General features: G+C 33.0%; 1 protein-coding gene across 4 annotated transcripts in view; it reads left to right on the plus strand.

Moving 5' to 3' along the window:
* MAP4K3 (mitogen-activated protein kinase kinase kinase kinase 3) overlaps positions 1–19,414 on the plus strand; it is a 136,642-nt gene that overhangs the window by 99,606 nt on the left and 17,622 nt on the right. For all 4 annotated transcript variants that reach the window (XM_006909650.2, XM_025045148.1, XM_015587550.2 and 1 more), the window contains 10 exons: positions 680–718; positions 962–1,015; positions 3,782–3,824; positions 5,231–5,390; positions 6,253–6,365; positions 9,206–9,247; positions 11,271–11,355; positions 12,657–12,736; positions 16,780–16,840; positions 16,924–17,041. In XM_006909650.2, coding sequence (XP_006909712.1) covers positions 680–718; positions 962–1,015; positions 3,782–3,824; positions 5,231–5,390; positions 6,253–6,365; positions 9,206–9,247; positions 11,271–11,355; positions 12,657–12,736; positions 16,780–16,840; positions 16,924–17,041 — 795 coding nt within the window. The remainder of the gene's footprint in view (positions 1–679; positions 719–961; positions 1,016–3,781; positions 3,825–5,230; positions 5,391–6,252; positions 6,366–9,205; positions 9,248–11,270; positions 11,356–12,656; positions 12,737–16,779; positions 16,841–16,923; positions 17,042–19,414) is intronic.

A 19,414-nucleotide genomic window follows, 5' to 3' on the forward strand; every position in this document is an offset into this window, starting at 1 on the left:
CATGAGTTCTCTCTTACATTCCTGAATATCAAAGTTTTATAAATTGCTCCTAATGATAAAATCCTCGCACCTGGTCTAATACAGGCTTAGTCTCCCAAAAGTGTAAATGTGTTTGCCAGTACACCACTGGAGAACAGATACATCAGGTAAGTGAGTGTCTTCTGTGAAAGCAGAGTGCTCTACATTCATGTATTCACATCACATGCATGCATGCTTTGGCAGAGAGATCCAACATGTTGAGTTTCATTTTGTAGGATTGCCTGAGAGCATGATGTTTTTTTAAAGTGTGTCACCTTCCTTATTTTAAGAAAAAGAAAATATAATTTCAGGTGTCAGGTAAATATTCCAGGTGAAATCCGAATCCTGGAAACCCCTGACTATGACCCTGCAATTATTGTTTTGTCAGTCCTATTGTGACATTTCATGGTGGGTTGTCCTCTGTTTGAATTGGTATTTTTCAGTAAACATTAGGATTTATTTTGCTCATTTAAAAAATAGATATAAAAACATTAGCAACAGAAAATAGAGATAGCTCATTAAATATATCTTGATGTTTTGTGGTATAGAGATGATCATTGTAGCAGAGTTTTAGTAAATAGTAAAAATAATTTATGCGTTAAGTTAAAGTGATGGAAATATGTACTTATTGCTTATTTATTCACTTTTTTTTTTCTTTTAGGAGTCTTCTGAAGTCTGTTGAAGAAGAATTACATCAGCGGTAATTTGAATTTTTAATTAAGCTTAAAATACGTATGTCACAGATGAGTAGTCTGTTTGCCCCCTCTGTCATGTAGCCTAAAGTTGTTTTTTTGTTATTGTTGTTTTAATTCTGAATTCTATGAAGATGTAGAAATAAAAATCTACCTTGCAGTAGCCCTTTCTGCATTTTCTAAAATTTCTTCTTAAGCTGTTTTTGGTAAAGTTCATTTAGTAACAATGGAATTATCCTCCTTTATCTTAGAGGACATGTGGCACATTTAGAAGATGATGAAGGGGATGATGATGAATCTAAACAGTAAGTTCTGCTTCTATTTTTGGTAAAAGAAAATGTGTCGTTTGACATTTAAAAATTGACAGTAATTTTAATATCAGTAGTAACAGTATTGTAGGTTCTAACACAGTTTCTTTCCTTTTTTTATTCTAGTTATATTAGTCAGCTCAGTCATCCTCAACAAAATACCATAGACTGATAGTTTAAACAACAGTATTTATTTCTCACAATTTTGGAGGCTGGGAAGTTTAAGCTCAAGTCGCTGACCAATTTAGTTCCTGGTGAGAGCTCTCTTCCAGGCTTACAAACAGCTTCCCACTGTGTCCTCAAATGGACTTTTCACAATAGTACATGCGGAGAGAGAAATCTCTCTCCCTTGTTATTATAAAGCCACTAATTCTGTTCGATTAAGGCTTCACTCTTATGACCCACGTTAACCTTCATTACCTCCCAAAAGTACTATCTACAAATATGGTCACATTGGAATTAGGACTTTAACATACAGGTTTTAAGGGGACACAATTTAGTCCATAGCATTTTGCCCCTGATCCCCCAGAATTTATGTCCTTAACAAATGCAAAATAGTCATTCCATCCCAACAGCCCTGAAAGTCTTAACTCTTTCAAGTATCAAGTCTAAAGTCAAAGACTTATGTAAATATAATAAAACAATCTGATTTAGATCTGATGATCTACAGATCACCTTTGGGATCATTTTTCCCTCTTGAAGAATAGCCCATGTTCAGATAGCTCTATCATCCTGTCCTGTGGAATCCAAGAAGTCCGGCAGCCTTCCTTCATTTTGTCTTATCTCCATCCTCTTCAGTTCAGACTACCCGTGTTTGTGCTGGTATAATCCTATAAATTCTTTACTGAATGCTAGTCCAGCCACACCCTTGATGTTCTCTTCAGAACATGCTTCCTCATGCCATCCATTTCTGAGCTAATATGGATAGGAGGAGAGTTTTTCAGATTTCAAGTTAGGTTCCTTTTTTGCTTAACAATTCCTTCTTCAAGTCATCTCTCCCTTCTCTCATTTTACTATAAGCAGTGAGAAAGAACCAAGCCGCTCCTTCAGTACTTTGCTTAGAAGTCTTTACAGCTAAATATCCAGTTTTATCACTCACAAGTTTTACCTTCCACAAAACACTAGAACAAAACACTAGAACATGAACATAATTCAGCCAAGTTCTCTGCTACTTCATAACAAGGTTCACCTTTTCTCCAGTTCCAGTGACATCCTTATTTTCATCTAAGACCTCATTTCTGCCTATATTCAGTTGATGAATATATATTCTTTCAGAGGATGGAAACTTTCTCACCAGCTCTCTTCATTCTGACCTGTCACCAGAATCACTCTTAATATCCATATTTCTAGCATATACCTTAAAACTGTTTCAGCTTCTACCCATTACCCATTTTTAAGTGCTTGTTCCATCAGGACTCCACTTTTTGGTACTGAAATCTGTCTTAGCTCAGGCTACTATAACAAAATATTATAGATTGAATGGCTTGGACAACAGAAATTTGTCACAGTTCTGGAGGATATGGTGTTCGAGATTAGGTGCCCACTGATTCAGTTCCCATTGAGAGCCCTGTTTCTGGTTTTTAGACAGCTGCCTTCTTGCTGTGTCCTCATGGCTTTTTCTTGATGTGTGCACAGAGAGAGATCTCTTCTTCTTCTTAGAAAGGCCACCAATTCTATTGGATCAGGACCCCACCCTGTGACCTCACTTAACCCCAATTACCTCCCAACGTCCAAACAATCACACTGGGGATTAGGGCTCCAAAATAAAAATTTTGGGTGCACACAATTTAGGCCATAGAACAAGTTGATAACAAAGAACTTTGGGGGAAAAAAAAACCTAAAAGGTAATAAATATGCCTTGTAGTTTAATATCATAAATTACTTAATTGATAGCTGCTGTAATTATTGCTACAACTACAAAGAGGCTTATTGTATGGTTGATTAAATTTTATCTGATTTATTTCAAGTAAAATACTTTGGATATAAATGTATTTTTGAAGAGGGAATATTTCCACTTATGTAAGCATTGATATTTAGTTCTTTTTTTTTTTTTAAAGAAGGATTCAGTTTCATGGTAATGACAAAGCATGTGACTCTTTGGAAGCTTAGGTTTTCTTTTCTACTTCAGTACTCTGTGACTTTGGATCAGGTCACTTAACCTCTCTGGGCCTCAGTTTCCTCATCCGAGAATTTATGTTCTATCATTTAATTTTCTGTAAATTTTTTTTAAAACTCCAATCCTAGGTTGTAATGAATCTTGGCTTCAATAAATCAATTCTGCCTATAATTTCTTAGCAGTGTATATAGCTTTTGATGAGCTTCATCAGAGATATTTCATATCTAACAGTAAAAATATGTATTACATTGTAATATTTTTTATATTATATATATTATTTTGCCGTTTTCCCCTAAACCAATTATTACTTAGGTTTTTACTTTAATTACTTTTCAGTTCATATAAGTTGGAACTGTAGTTATCTTTTCCAGTTTTAATTACTATAGTTTTGAAACCAAAACATATCTAATCCATTACTTCTGAGTAATTCTTCATTCAGCATAACTTGGAAGATTTCATGGAATATTTTGGAAAACACTCATAATCTTAGATAAAGGAACTTGTTTGTGCAAGTTTTTTCTCTAACTTTGTAAAATTAATTGTATTTGTAATATTAGTTATATTTAAAAATTATATTAATATAATTTGTAAAATAAATTATATTTGCAAATGAAGAGTTCTAATTCTAAACTTTTATATTTTTATAGTTCGACCATGAAAGCAAAAGTTCCACCTCCTTTGCCACCAAAGGTAGACAGATTAATTTTTCAATTCAAATTATGTGTGTGTGATTGTTCTGCAACTTTAATACTGTATTAATAGTTACTCTGTGGCTTATTTTCACTTAGGATCTACAAAGAAACTTGAAGTTACTAATCATGATATAAGTAGATGATTGTGATTATATTTGTCTTTTTTTAATTATCCAACTTGTCATTTTTTGTTTATTCTAAGGTCTAAAAATTTGTACGTGAAAACAATTTTATTAATGGATTAATTTCATTTCACTTGGGTTAGAAAACTCAGATTTTTTAAATAAGATTTTGTTCCTCAAAATCTATAATCTACTAATAACTGATTTCCTGAGAACAGGTAAAAAATAATGATTTATCATCACATATATTTAATTTTCAGAAGATACTTTTAAAAATACAAAATAGGTCAATAATTATTAAAATTTTTTATCAATGAAATCCTTTTGCCATACAAAAGCATCATAAAATAATGCCAACAAATTAATTTTTTTCTTTTTAAGGTAAAACAAATTAATATGTTTGTGGTAATACAAATTTATTCTGTAAGCTTATATGCATAGCATATTTTAATTATAAAATAAACTGTTTATAAAGTGAGCTGTTAACAAGGGATGAAATCAGAGTTTATAAATGCACATTGGTGTCTGACCAGTCTTGACATCCAGTATATTACTATATTTTATTTACATTTTACATTTTTGAGAAAATTATAATTCACACAGGTAAAAAATAGCATATTTGCTTGTTTAGTTTTATATTAATTAGCAAAAGTATAGAGACCTGAATTTCAAAGCAATAGTGCTGAGTAACTTCCTGATAAGGGACACGTTTATAAGAATTTATACATTTTCCAAACCTTCTGCAAATTGGAGGTTTGTTTTTCCATTGTCTGAACAGAAACTTTCTCAGGCATTGTCTATTGCTGTGTTAGTACTCTCCACGATGGTAAAATTTTAATCGGTATCTTCTCCTGCCCCCAGTATGAAAGATTAAGCATTAACATAAAAGACACTGAATCATCTAACAGAGACAGGTTAGATTAGCCTTGTAAGGAGCTGAATCTCGATTAGCATGAATATTTAAACTAAAAAGAGACTCATTTACACGAGATCAGAAAGACCAGAATGATTTTATTTACCAAGTCTCAGTGGGAAGGTTTATGAGAAATTAATAAAAAGAGGCATTTTTTTCTCCTGAGAAATCAGGGTACAATTTTAGGATATTAAGATAATCTGAATCAGACAGTTGAATAACCTGGAAACTCTGCTAGTAAACACAGTTTGAAAACCTCTAATATGTACTAAAATTTACTTCAGGAAAAATATTTAATTTTTTTATGCTTTATGGAAACATGAATAATTTCATGTTTAATCATTGGTCTCCTTTTCTGTATTATTTCAGCCTAAGTCCATATTCATACCGCAGGAAACTCATTCTACTGAGGATGATAATCAAGGAACAATCAAGAGATGTCCCATGTCAGAGAGCCCAGCAAAACCATCCCAAGTCCCACCTAGACCACCACCTCCCAGATTACCTCCACAAAAGCCTATTGCTTTAGGTAATGGGGGAAAAGAGGCTGAAATAAGAGTGTTATCAGCTTTTCATACTGTGTAGAAAAAAATGTAGAGAATCTTTTAAGAGATTATTGAAATTCCTTTGAGGAGGAAAGTAGAACAGCAATGGCTATAGTGACGTTTTCTGCTTTTGCCTCACAGTTTGAAGTACTTTTATAATAAGATTACCTTTGATCCAGTCTGGGGTATTTCGCCCTTTGTTTCTTATTTAATATCTAGCCCTCCCTCTTTTGAAGAATTGTTTATGCTCAGATCATTGTTTATCTATAGTTTGGCAACAAAAGAAATTAAACTCTAAACAAACAAAATTCTAGACTACTGTTTTGATTCTAGACTACTTCTGTTTTAGGAAAAGAAGATACTTTGTCTAATTCCTTTAATGTATTTCATTTAATCATTTAAAAAATAATTATTGTTACTATTTGCTATGTATTTGCCTCCAAAATAATAATAGAAGATGCTGTTTTATACTGTAAAATTTCTTGTGTATTATGCAAAAGAAGCAATTAAAAAAAGCGCAACAAAAGTTTCTTGGATAACATACTATTAATTGGATAACATACTATTATTTCCTGAAAATAGGTATATATTCAGTTTAACACAAATATATGTACTTAGATACAACCTGAATTTGAACTTGCCTATATGAATAAGATAGAGATATAAGTAGAACATATATGTAATTATGACTTCTTACCTCAGTACTAAATATTTTGATTAGGTAATCCCAAATAAAGGTTGAAACTGTCTCAGAGATAATATTTTTCTTTCCTACTTGATAATTTCTGAATAAAAATCTTTGTGAAAATTAATTTTTTTAATCTATTTAAACGTATCTTATTGAAGGAAATGGAGTGACCTCTTTCCAGTTAAATGGCGAACGAGATGGTTCATTATATCAACAACAGAATGAACATAGAGGCACAAATCTTTCAAGGAAAGAAAAGAAAGATGTACCAGTAGGTATTTCTATTTATAAGGTCAAATTATATTTGTTTCCCTTTTCACTTTTAGATTAGTTTTGCAATTATAATTAGCGAAACTATAACAATTGTATATCTTATGATTAGTATATTGATATTTGGTGTATTATAATGGTAATGGATTGTTTAAATCTTGAAAAAAGTAACTTTACTATGGCAAATTTGAATGATGGTTTTCTGTTCAAATCATTTAGGCCAGTTTGTTATATAACATAATGTAAAACGTGACCTGCATACAGAAAAACTCTATTCTTATGATTGTTCAGAAAATAATAATTATTCTCATTGATGAGAATTGATGCTTAAAACTTCCCTTTATATCCTCAAAAAGTTTAGGAAAGAAGTACATGGACAGATTAGGAAAGCTGTAACTTCTACCCTAGGACACATTTCTGTAGAGCATATAATTTGTGATATTACTACTCTAACTCAGAATAGCTAACAATAAGGAAAAATTAAGATTATTTTCTGGTGGATATAAGATACCACTTCAAGAAAGATGAAATTAGCCGTAGCAGCTATTTCTCTTACGAATGTTAGATAAAACACTATGATGTAACTATTAAAATAGTTATAAATAGTATTTGTCAGGGAGATTAAAAACGTTTTAACATTTGTAAAGAATTTACTCTTGATCATCAGAAGACATTTGTTTGTAGAACTTAAAAAAAAAACCCTAAAATCCCAGTTCAGCAGATGCCAATGAGATCGTGAGATGAGACAATATTTTTGAAGTTTTTCTTGCTAATATTTATTGTTTCATAGAAATATATAGTACATTTAGTATGTTTATGTGCATATAGCTATAGTTTTGCACAGTAAACATTGTTAGAAGCTTTTGTACTATAACTGTTCAGCTGTTTTTTAAGATTTTACTATAGAATATGACATACTGTTTTTTATAATTCAATTATGGCATTTGGTGGGGGTTATCCATTACAATTTTTGAAATTATGACATTTTTAACAAGTGTAAAATGCCCTTCAGAAATGGGTTCTATGAAGTCTGTTCAGCTGAGCAGTGCCTTTTTGCTTTCAGCAGTTTAAATTTTAGCAATGCTGTTGATGTAGCTTAATGACTCTAACACATAATAATAACCTAGGAAAGATGAATGCATTTTTTGTGTATGCATTTTTAATGCACCTTTTCTCTTATTTCATTAGGATAGGGATCTACTAGTTAAACTACAGTCTTAATAATTATCAAATATGTTCTCGACTATATCGTAAGATAAACAGTATCCATGATATACTAAAACACGATTACAGTTCGTGCAGCTTCTTGAAATTATAAGCACATAAATTATTTGCCAAATGGAAGAAATTCTCAGAAATTGGTGGCAGTAATAGGCTGTACATCCTCATAAACCTATCTACAAAGTAAAATTTTATAAGTCAGTTTCAGAAGCATCTAAGTTACTCATATAAGCATCATGTATATGTATATGATACTTATATGATGTATATGAAATCAATTAACAGTAGCTTTTTAGTTAATTTTTGTCACATCACTTAAATTTGATTTATAGCAGATGGAGAAAAAATTATAACGTCATTTCTTAAAAAGCTGTTAAGATTAACCTCAAAAGAAGTGTAGACTTTCATAAACTTTATACTTAAAGTATAATCTCTCCCAAAGAGATTCCATCTCCAGGGGACAAATCATATATCCCAGAATGTAGCTCCTTGAAAAAATATCTGGTATTCCTGAGAATATTGTAGGTGAGCACATGTGGCTTTTTTTGCTCTCCTTATAATTATCAGTGTACTTTGCCTATGATTAATATATTTGAATCCATCAAAATTTAAAACTTCAATTGATGAAACAGTGTAAATAGGTTAAGATAATCTACAGACTTAGAACACATTTGTAATATATTTAACAGAAAAGTAGTCAAATCTATTTTCTATAAAGAACTCCAACAAATAGATAAGAAAAAGATAGCTCAGTAAAAAAATTTTACAGAAGAGGAAATACAGATAGCCAACAAACATTTCTGAAAAAAGATTCTCAGCCTTCCTAGGTTTCAGAAGCATTCAGATTAATGAGAAAAACATGAGAAAAAATTTTTTACTCAGATAACATGAAGTGTGTCTGAGACTGTAAGGAACCAGGACTCTCATACATTACCAGTGGGTGTAATGTGATGTGAACACTCTGAAAGATAGTGTGCCATTCAGAAGCCACCAAAGCATAAAAGGTGCAGACCTCCTTGTTCCAGATCTTCACTTCTCCCAGTATACCCTAAAAAACCATTCACAGATTGCATAGTAAAGTATATGCACGCATGGTCATTTTCACATTGTAGTTACAGTAAAAAAAAAATAAAAATAACCTAAATATTCAATGCCAATTAGGGAATAAAGAATGTTATATGCATACAGTGCTGCAGTTAAATGAACCAGGTCTGTATTATGTACTGTTACGAAATATTGTCCAAGACCCAGAATTAAGGCAAAAAATAAATTGCACAATAATGCATAACTATTATGTTCTAAAATAAACACAAAAACAATATTTTATGTGGGGACATGTATATAAACATATACTAAAAGGTCTGGAAGGATACACAAATACATGAGCGCATAATTGCCTAGAGAAAGATTTGAAAGAGCCCACACTAAACCAGTTTTGGGAGGCAGTATACTAAGAATAAGTGGACTGTGGAAGAGTTCTAGGGAGCTTCAGCCTTAGCTACAATGTTTTGTTTTACAAAAAGAATGTATCCCTGTTTTATTCTAATACATGTGTTTGAAATATATTGTTATACCAAACAGCAAGAAAAGAAGTGTAATCATGCATGTGTTCTTTTCTAGAAGCCTATTAGTAATGGTCTACCCCCAACGCCTAAAGTGCATGTAAGTATGAATACAATGATTAATTGCTTGTATGTATACCTGTAGTTAGATTTTTTTGCCTACTTGAAAGAATCCTCATTATTATGAAAAAACCTATAAGATTGCTAATTTAAATATTAATTACATCTGAAAAGTAGCTTTTCAAAATAAAATTGATAAATTACACATTTTAAAGCTCCTTTATTCCAAATTTGTTAATATCTTCCTTACTGATACTCTTAAAAGAATTGTGGGGAAAAAAGCACATGGATATAATAGAAAGTACAAAATATAGATAGGACACTTTTTTTCTAACATGTTTTCAGTTATCAAAAACAATTTTAGAACTAGAAGAAACATTGAAAGACCATGTATGTGGTCGAAGCTCTTTATTTCGCCCATGAGTAAAACTGAGACCCAAAGATCATAGTCATCAAGATTATAAAACTTTACCTAACTATAACCAGACCAACAGCTAGAACTTAAATATCCTATGTTATGATCCATTGTGGATTGTGGGTTTTTTTTTTTTTAGATCTTGCTGTCTTTCTTAGGATTAAAATTATGTCAACTCAATGTAATTTTAGGTTACTGTAGATCGAACTGCATTTTCATTGCTACAAATCTAATCTAAAACCTGTGTAAGACTAGAAGATGTCCACAGTCTTTCTCGTTTTTAACTCCCCAGCTTTACTTTTTAGCTTTTCTTTTTATTGTACTTTTTAATTAGTATAAAGATCTATATAGTTATATTTTATCTTACAAAATAACAAAAAGTTATATTTTATCTTACAAATTATATACCCCAGGAATGTAGCTCCTTGGGAAAATATCTGGTATTCTTGAGAATAGTGTAGTGTAAAGGGCTCCCAAGTCTAGCAGAGATATATATACAATAGGGATGAAATTTCCTATTTGGGTACAAGATAAAACTCTTTTAGCAAGTATATATATATATATACAGATGGGACAACTATACAAATTAAGCTTAAGGTCGGGACCCATTTGTTTTGTACCTCATTTTGTCATTGGGATTTTTAGGGGTTTAACAATAACTTAACATCTTAATTTTGGTAGCTATCTTAAAAGACAATTTTCAAATTTCAGTGAAGTGATACAATTTCTGCCCTATACCATAAAAACATTTTTTTATCAGTTTCCTGCCACCCGATTGTATTGCCAAGCTGTTGTTCCTTTTTTGGTAGTAAAATCTTTAAAATACTGGTTGGTGGGTTTCTATGAGTATAGAGGAAATCTTAAGGTTTAATTTTTTTATGTCAATATTTTTAATCCATTATAGTCAGCTAGTGATGTGCTCTCTTGGAGTATTATTTCCATGTTTGTGGAGGACGTTTCTACTATAAAGTGATGCACAGTGCTGCTCTTCTGAACAAATATTTTTGTGTTCTTTTCCCCCCCAAGTTGTTGGTAGTAAAAGCGATTAAGTGAACAAGGTTTCTTGTTATTTGCTTATTCCAACTTGAACAGTAATTTCAAAATTAACGTTTTATTCTTTGATGATCAAAAAAAGTTTAAATGAAAATGATACTGTATTTCATTGTTTATTATTTGAAAGATTTGTAAGTGGTTTTGATAAATAATAACATCAAAGAATTAAGCTTTTTATTGAATCTTCTCAAAGAAAATAATCAATTTAAAAAAATGGGTCTATATGTTTTGAGATTGATGTACATATATGAATTTAAATCAGTCATATCTCTTGTGCTTTGTAATGTGAAATTCAATGATTGTTACCATTTTTAGGCTCATGAAACCAAATAAAAATTTGCACCTTTATTATAGAGATTATGATTCCTTCTTACCAGGGAATATTATATTGCTCTTGATGTGGGACATGTAAGTAGTACATCTGTAAACAAATTATTCTGCAGAATTGATTACTATTACTGCTTTGTTTATGACCCTCTTAAATAAAATCTTGTATCATATGACAATCACTGTTGTGCCTGGAATCTTAGTTGTACCATGTAAAGTGAATGAATATGACTTGGTATATTTATTTGGTTATTCTTTGTTTTTTCAGATGGGTGCATGTTTTTCAAAAGTTTTTAATGGATGTCCTTTAAAAATTCACTGTGCAACATCATGGATAAACCCAGATACCAGAGGTAGTACTGTATATTTTTATCTGTTATCTTTCTCATTGTTTTTTAAACTGAGGCCATGAAAGCTTCTGATTTTATTCATTTTCCAAATATTTCTGAAAAAATTTTTGTTGTAATTTAAAAATTGTTTAATGTCTATGTTATTAACAGCATTTGAGGTGACACATGACATTAGAATTTCATTGTGTAGTCACCATATCAGTATAATGAAACCATCTACTCTATGCCACCCTAATTTCCTCCAGAAAAGTTTATTTGCTGCAGCACAATCATTCACTATCTTTGTGTTATAGACACAGCCATTGCTAAAGGAATTTAACTACCGAGGAGACTGGGTTCTAGTGACCACTTTAGAGGATCTCCCACCTTAAAAGGGATCATAATTAGAATAGTCGCCATAAGGCACTGACTGAAGACTGTCTGCATTCTCTCACTATATATCTATATCTGTATAAGATACAAGAGATTTATATAAACACACACGTATTCTCTCTAAATCTTAAAAATCCAAGGCATAGGTACTTTTGTTCCACAGGTAGGGAAAATGACACTCAGAGAGGTCCATAGACATTTGTTCATAGAGCAGCAGTTTGAAGGCAGTTCAGTTCTGTCTGACCACAAAGCTTGTGCCTTTGATCTGCCACTACTAATCCTAAACGCTGGAAGCGCGGGCATGCTCTTTGCACACTAAGTTGTTCTCAGCATACTTTATTTTAGTCTGGAGAAGTTCTTGACCTATTGTTTTATATTAAAAACAGATCAAACAGGGCCATGGCCAAATTTCTAATATCTTCAATAAGATATTGAGTACCCTAGCGAGTATCCAAGTTTTAGTTAACTTTTTAAATAAGCACTAGTCAGGTCCTCTTTTTTTGATTTTAGTACTTAAAATAATAGCCCATTTACAAATTTTTTTGAATCTGTATCATCTGTTCTTGATTTGCATCCTATATGTCAGTTGCACATGATCCTCTCTTAAAGGAATTTTAGAAGAGGGGCTACAGATTTTCTGTCAGTCCTTAGCACCTCCTGTTGAGTGAGAAGTCCTAGCATGCCACTCTTCAAAACATTTTTTATATAAAAATTTCTTCACTGCTTTGAGGGTAATATTTACATATAACTCAATTTATTAAGCTAGAGTGTCCTAACCACTTATTTGCATTAAAATAAAAAATATTTACTGATTTTAAGTCATAGTAATTTTTATATGTTAATACCTGTTTACTTAATTTTAAACTATATAAATCCTTTCAAAAAGTTTTTTTTTATATATCAAAATTAGTGGGTTACTTTTGTCATTTCAGATCAGTACTTGATATTTGGTGCCGAAGAAGGGATTTATACCTTGAATCTTAATGAACTTCATGAAACATCCATGGAACAGGTATATTATGTTATATTATCTTTGTTTTTAACATTTAAGTTATTATGTGTAAACACTAGACAAGAAATAAATTTTAATTCTATGATTTACTGCCTCTTGTATTCATATAGACCTTCATAGAGCATGTTCTGTTTACCAGGTACTGAAGACACATTCACAGAACTAGTTCTTACCTTTATGGAGCTCACAGTCTAATAGAGGAAAAAGAGACATAAACCAGTAAATGCAGCATTCAGGGTTAGATGTCACACTAGGAATGAGTACAAGGTATAGGCCACAGAGGCAGAAGTCACTAGCACCTTCTGTGGGGAAAAGAGTAGAGACATTTGAAACAGACCATGAATGATGATGAGTTGAAGGTTGCCAGACAGAAAGAAAAAGGGTAATATGGAGGCATGTAGTTGTGAAACATCATGGGGACCCGTGAATGGACAGTCTGACTAGAGTATAGAGTGAGTATAGAGTAGTAACGATAGATGGAGCTAGGTGGGCAGGCGGGTGTCAAACCCCAGAGCTTTGTTTACAGTGTTGGTAATTAGGTCTGTGTTTTAGAAATATCTGTTCGCAGTGTGGTAAGAGATGAAACTGGAAATTTTGGTTGAAGGGTAAAGAAGTGTTGGGATGGGGCAGAAGTAGATAGGACAGAGAAGAAAAATGGGGTTTGGAATTGTATGGGAACATTTTTGATTGCCACAGTGACTGAGGGAAGCTTTTGGCATTAGTACCCAGAGGCCAGGAACACTAACCTACAAAAATGGTAATAACGATGATATTAACAGCTAATACCCATATAAAGCTTACTATGCTCTAGGAACTGTTTTTAAATGCTTTACATATATAACTTATTTAATCTTCATAACAACTCTCAGAGGTTGATACCAGTATTATTCTCATTTCAGATGAGAAATCTGAGGCACAGAAAGGATTAATAACTTTTCAGAGATCTCACAGCTTTTAAGTGGCTGAACTGAGATATGAACCCAGGCAAGCTGGCTCCTAAGTCCATGTGTCCTTAGCTACTTCACCGCACTGTCTCTCCCACTTGTATTGCTCCTATAGAGAAAGATGAATGAGCTAGAATTGGCCAAATTGAATGACCAGGTCAACATGGAGGTTAAGGAGAAGTCTAGATTGACTTCAGATTTCCAACTTGAGTGACTGGGTGAATGGCAGTTTCAGTAAGCAGGGAGTAGTATACAGGAGAAGTCAGTTTGAAGGGAATGACAATGCACTCAGTTTGGTCACACTGAGTTTTGGGTGCCTGTGGGATGTATAACTAATTCTCCATGATCAGTGTAAATTGATTACAAATATAATGGAGAGAAAAAAATCCATAAGTGACAATATTTTCTTCATAACCAACATTTCCATCTTCTCTCATCACAATATTTTAAAATCATTTTCTAATAAGAATCCTAAACTATATGATAGACTATAAATCTTTTAATCTGGAAGAGGGGGTATATAATGAAGTGGCTGAAAAACACATAACTAGGGAAAAAAGAAAAAGATCTTGTTATTTATAATTACTGAATAATTCAGAGATGATATTATTGTTCTTGGATGTAATAAGATATCTAAAAATCGTATTACTGGTAGCAATATTAGTTGTGAGGAACGAGACTCAACTTTATGCATAGGTAGGTAAGCATTTATCAGCCTAATTTAAGGAACTGTTTCATGAAGGCACCCATCAACTCTACTCAGCCTGTCAGCAGTAAGTCCCCTTCTTAGGTACTTCAGCATTTGAGATTACAGTTAGAGTAATATTATTTTAGCTAAACATGCCCTTTAAAGTGAAACATTTTTCTTCCTAGTTGAAGCCTATGAGTAGAGAACAAGTGTATGTGAGACTCTAAATTTTTTCTTCTTATGTGAAATTTGTTAGGTTGGTTTTCGCTGTACTTTAGGGGAAAGAAACTGGGTAGCATGAGTCTGTTAGATAGGGGAAGATGCAGAAAGGTGAAAAAATGACAAAACAGGGTCATGATTTTAAATTTTTTAACTGCTGTTATTATTTGTTGTTATAGCTGTCATTTATTATGTGCTCAGTGTACACCAGTCTTCTATGCACTTTTTAAGGGATATCTTGTTGAATCACCACAACAACTCAGTTAGGTATATGTGCTCCATTTTACAAATAAGATCTCTAAGACACAGAGATTAAATAAATTACCCAAGGTCACATAGTTATGAGAAAGTAGCTCTCTGAATCTAGGCAAACTGAAGAACCTACTCTTCTTAACTACTATATACTTTTATTAAACTGATTATTTCACCCACAGTCCAATTTGCTAAGGGAAGTAGACATTAGAAATCTAGAAAAGTCTTAGAATTTTATTAAAAATGAAAATCCAATGTGAAATCCAACACTTAATAAAACTTTGCATAAATACTTTTCCATTGTCCCTGTGTTGATAATATGGAAGGAATTTGTGTCTTTCCTTGGTACCTGTATTAAGTAAGCTAACTCATTATTACTACAAATATATATATAATCTCATAATAAGCCATAGGTTTGGTACTAGAGAAATGCTTTTTAAGTATGTATTTTTTTTTAAAATAAACCCAGTTCAAATAAAAATCTGTTTCTTGCTACTTTGGCCACATGTACTGCTATGCGGCCTGGAATAAGTCATCGCCCCTTTCTCTAGTTTTCTCATTATAGTCAAAGAATTTTCGATTCTATTGTGAATTTTTTATGAAGAGTATAAAGGAGGAAATGTTTGTGTCCTTTCAGTCTGAGATACAGCAATAGGCACATTTTTCAAAATTAAAAACGATATGGCAGTGCCACATTTTACTTGTTTAGAGAAATTAGGTATTTTATGTGAGTACATTTTGCAAATAAATAAAACAATCAGGTTTTATTTAAAATAGATTTTACTTTGTTTCTCCCCTTTTATTATTTTCTCTTAATTATTCAGAGCCATAATTATGACTTTGTGCTTTAATGTAGTACTCTTGCAGAGGCCTTGATATGTTTTATCATTTATTTCTTCATTCTCTCCATTGCCTGCCCTCATCCCAGTCTGTTTTGAAGTAACCTAGTAGGACTTGCCAGAGCAAAACCAGCAGCCAAGCGTGTTAAATCACAATGTTTAATTATATTCATCACTGATTCTCAAACTTTAGTATGCATCAGAATCACGTAGAGGGCTGATTAAAACATAGATTGCTGGGCCCACCTCCAGAACTTCTGCTTCATTTTAAGTCTGGGGTGAGGCCCAAGAATCTACATTTCTATCACATGTTCAGGTGATACTGATGATGCTGGTGCCAAGGACCACTTTGAGAAACACTGAGATGCATAATGAAATATCTTAATAAGAGCAGTTATTTTTTTATCCTTCACAGTATACAGAGTGTATTCCATGAAATTCCCTTTTCTTTGCCCTAAATACTAATCAAAAAGTACAGAGATGCCTCTCAGTGCTTATGTACTAGATTTTAGTAATGAGTTATGTATATGTATGTGTGTTTATGTATATATCCTTTATGATTTTTAAGTTTCATCATGTTCTCTCTCAGCCATTTTTTCCCCTCCATTTCTAGTGTTTCCATACCCCATGTTCCACTACACCACATATGCCTATATAAGAGCCATTTTTCCTCTCCTTCTGCTCCTAGAGCCGTGCATGTACATATATATTCTTAGATAAGAATATTTTGGGGGAAATACACAGGAGAATCTAACCTCAAACCCAAAATAAAGGAATAGATATTGTCTGAAAATGTCCTTTTCTTGCATAGTTTGGGATTACATAGTCCTTACCATAAAGGAGGCTCAAGCTAATCATATCATGTTGAGACTTAGATAATGAAATTGCATTGCTAATTTATTTTTTTCCCTCCCATAAAATGTGTATACATGTATTTCTTCTTGTTTTAAATGCCTTATAAAATGAATTTCTATTTTAAAAAGATTTTTTAAGAACTGGCTTATTGATATGACACCTTAGGTTACTATGTATATATTTATGTTGCTGTTTGTTATCTATTATCCTCTGTAAACTTTGTGCTTTTTTTTTTTTTTAAATCAGCTATTCCCCCGAAGGTGTACCTGGTTGTATGTAATGAACAATTGCTTACTATCAATATCTGGTAAGTCTTTTAATTTTTAAATACCTCACAATTGTTCCTGTTTATAGTATTAGTTTTTATATGATATTTATTTTTCTCAACAGGTAAAGCTTCTCAGCTTTATTCTCATAATTTACCAGGGCTTTTCGATTATGCAAGACAAATGCAAAAGTTACCTGTTTCTATTCCAGCACACAAACTCCCTGACAGAATACTGCCAAGGTAACTGTACATTTAATTATGTTTTCATCCTTAGACATAATATGTTAATTCATTCTAATGAAGTTATACAATAGAAGTTGAAAAAGCACTCAGTTTGGGTTAGTAGAAGTCATATGTAATGAAAAAATTGTAAGAAGCAATATTTCACAAGTGTTTATCACGTTCTTTTAAAATTTCTGTTATATTTTCCAGTTACATCAAACATTTTCTTTCTAAATTTTTAATTCTCTTTTTCTACAAGGTTAAAACTAATTTTTTCCTGTAATTTGCTGGTAATTTTACATCACATATACTGCTTTTGATATATCTATTAGTTTGAATGAAATGAATTTTTCTGAAAGTAAAATTAAAATGATTTATTAAATAAAGGTTTTTACATTAAGATAATTACACTCTCTTATTTTTGGTTATTGGACCTCATTTATGACTAAAAGGTCTTCTGAGTCTGGTATAAATTGTAATTTACAAAAACTTTATATTATAGCCATTCTTTCATTACAATTTTAGTTGTAAAGCAACTAATGTAAAAAAGCTTAGCTTGCGAGTACCTTGAAAATCTGCTCTTAATTGCTGAGTTTATAGGATAGCTAAGATTGCTCCTTTGTGCACAAAAAACTTTTAAAAAAGCTTTTTTAGTGAAAACTTTTTAAAATTATACTACATGCTTTTCTGTCTTCTTGAAGTAAATTACATTGAGTTTAACTGGATCTTTTTAGATGACTCAGAGTTGTAATTATGAACTTGATAGTTATACTTGTGCTATATCTGTAGCTGGAGTTAGGGGTATTGCCCCTATAACTAGCCCCAAGAATGAGGTTGGGGAGTTTTTTTCTTCTCATATAGTTTATTCTGCCCTTCTTTTCCTCCCAGCTGCCACTTTGTGCTGTTGTTTTTCTGACTATTTATAGCACATCTCCATCCAACTTTCTTTCTTTCTTTTATATATATGTGTGTGTGTGTGTGTGTATATATATGTGTATATCTATGTGTGTGTATATATGTATATATGTACATATATGTGTGTATATATGTATATATATGTGTACATATATATATACACACGCACACACACACACATATACATACACATATACCCTTAATAGTGTCCCATATCCTCCTTAAATTATTCTTATAGTCTTGGCATCCTTCTTTTGCCATTCTACTTGAGTATCCTGATTGGCTTTCCTGTCCTCTAGATAGGGCATTCGATCCTCTTCTTTATTCACTTTGTTTATTCTTTTGTTTATTCCATTTAATATACTTCTCATCTCAGATAATGTGTTCTTCATTTCAGACCGGTTCCCTTTTATAATTTCCATTTCCATTTTTATGTTTTTTATCTCTTTGTTGGAGTTCTCTATACTTCCCAAAAGTTAATTGAGCATCTTTATAATTAGTGTTTTGAGCTCTGCATCTGTTAGATTACTTGACTCCATTATATCTGGATCTCTGTTCTCTTCTCTCATATGGTTTCTGCTTCTTTGTCTTTTCATTTTGGCTGCCCGTGTCTGTTTCTATATACTAAGCTAAGCTCCTAAGTCTCCCAGTCTTATCAGTGTGGATTTGTGAGGTAGGTGACCAGTGACACAGTCCTGAGAGGGGTTCAGCTGCAGGCCAAATTTATCCCCAGTCTGTGCCCTTCTGGGGCCACCTGTTAAGATTCAGCAAGCAATCCACAGATGCTGTGCTTATAGCTGCCTCAAAAGGCCGCCCCAGAAACCGATGCCAGCTACTTCCAGTGTGAATCTAGGTGGTGCTCAGCAAGGAGCACCTGACTTGCTGAGGATATACCTGGATGTGGCTTGGGTGGGGCCGCAAGTTGGGGGAGGTGGGGTTTCGGGGAATCCCCTGGGCAGAGTGACCTCTGTTATCCAGTTTGATGATGTCACAGCTATGGTGGCACTGTGTCCATGCACTGGGAGCGGGTAGGGCTGAACAGGGAACAATGGATACCGCCGGCACTTCTGTACAGGCGAGTCTTGCCTTGGCCCTCACTCCAGCAGTGTCTTCCTGTAAGTCCCTGGTGCCCCTTGCGCATAGCCAATTGGCACTGAGCGAGCAGGTCCATCACCGTGAAAATCCACTCAGGGATACAGCCCCTTTAAGAAGTGTTTGCCACTGTTGCAGCCTTTGTCTCGGCGGCTGGAGACCAGGCAGCCCCGCATCCTTGCCCCACTCTTTCTTCTGCAATTGCAGAGTGATTTCCTGTACTTCTCCCTAGTTGTATGGCTTGTTCATCTAGATCGCAGGCGATTTTTCCTTGCTGCTGCTGCTTATTACTGTCACAACTTTGATTTGGTTGCTAGAGGGATGAACAGAGCCTCTATCATCTACGCCATTTCCGCACCCCCTCTATCCAGCTTTCTAACTTGA

This window comes from Pteropus alecto, unplaced genomic scaffold (genome assembly GCF_000325575.1).
Source record: "Pteropus alecto unplaced genomic scaffold, ASM32557v1 scaffold131, whole genome shotgun sequence".
Lineage (NCBI taxonomy): Eukaryota > Metazoa > Chordata > Mammalia > Chiroptera > Pteropodidae > Pteropus > Pteropus alecto.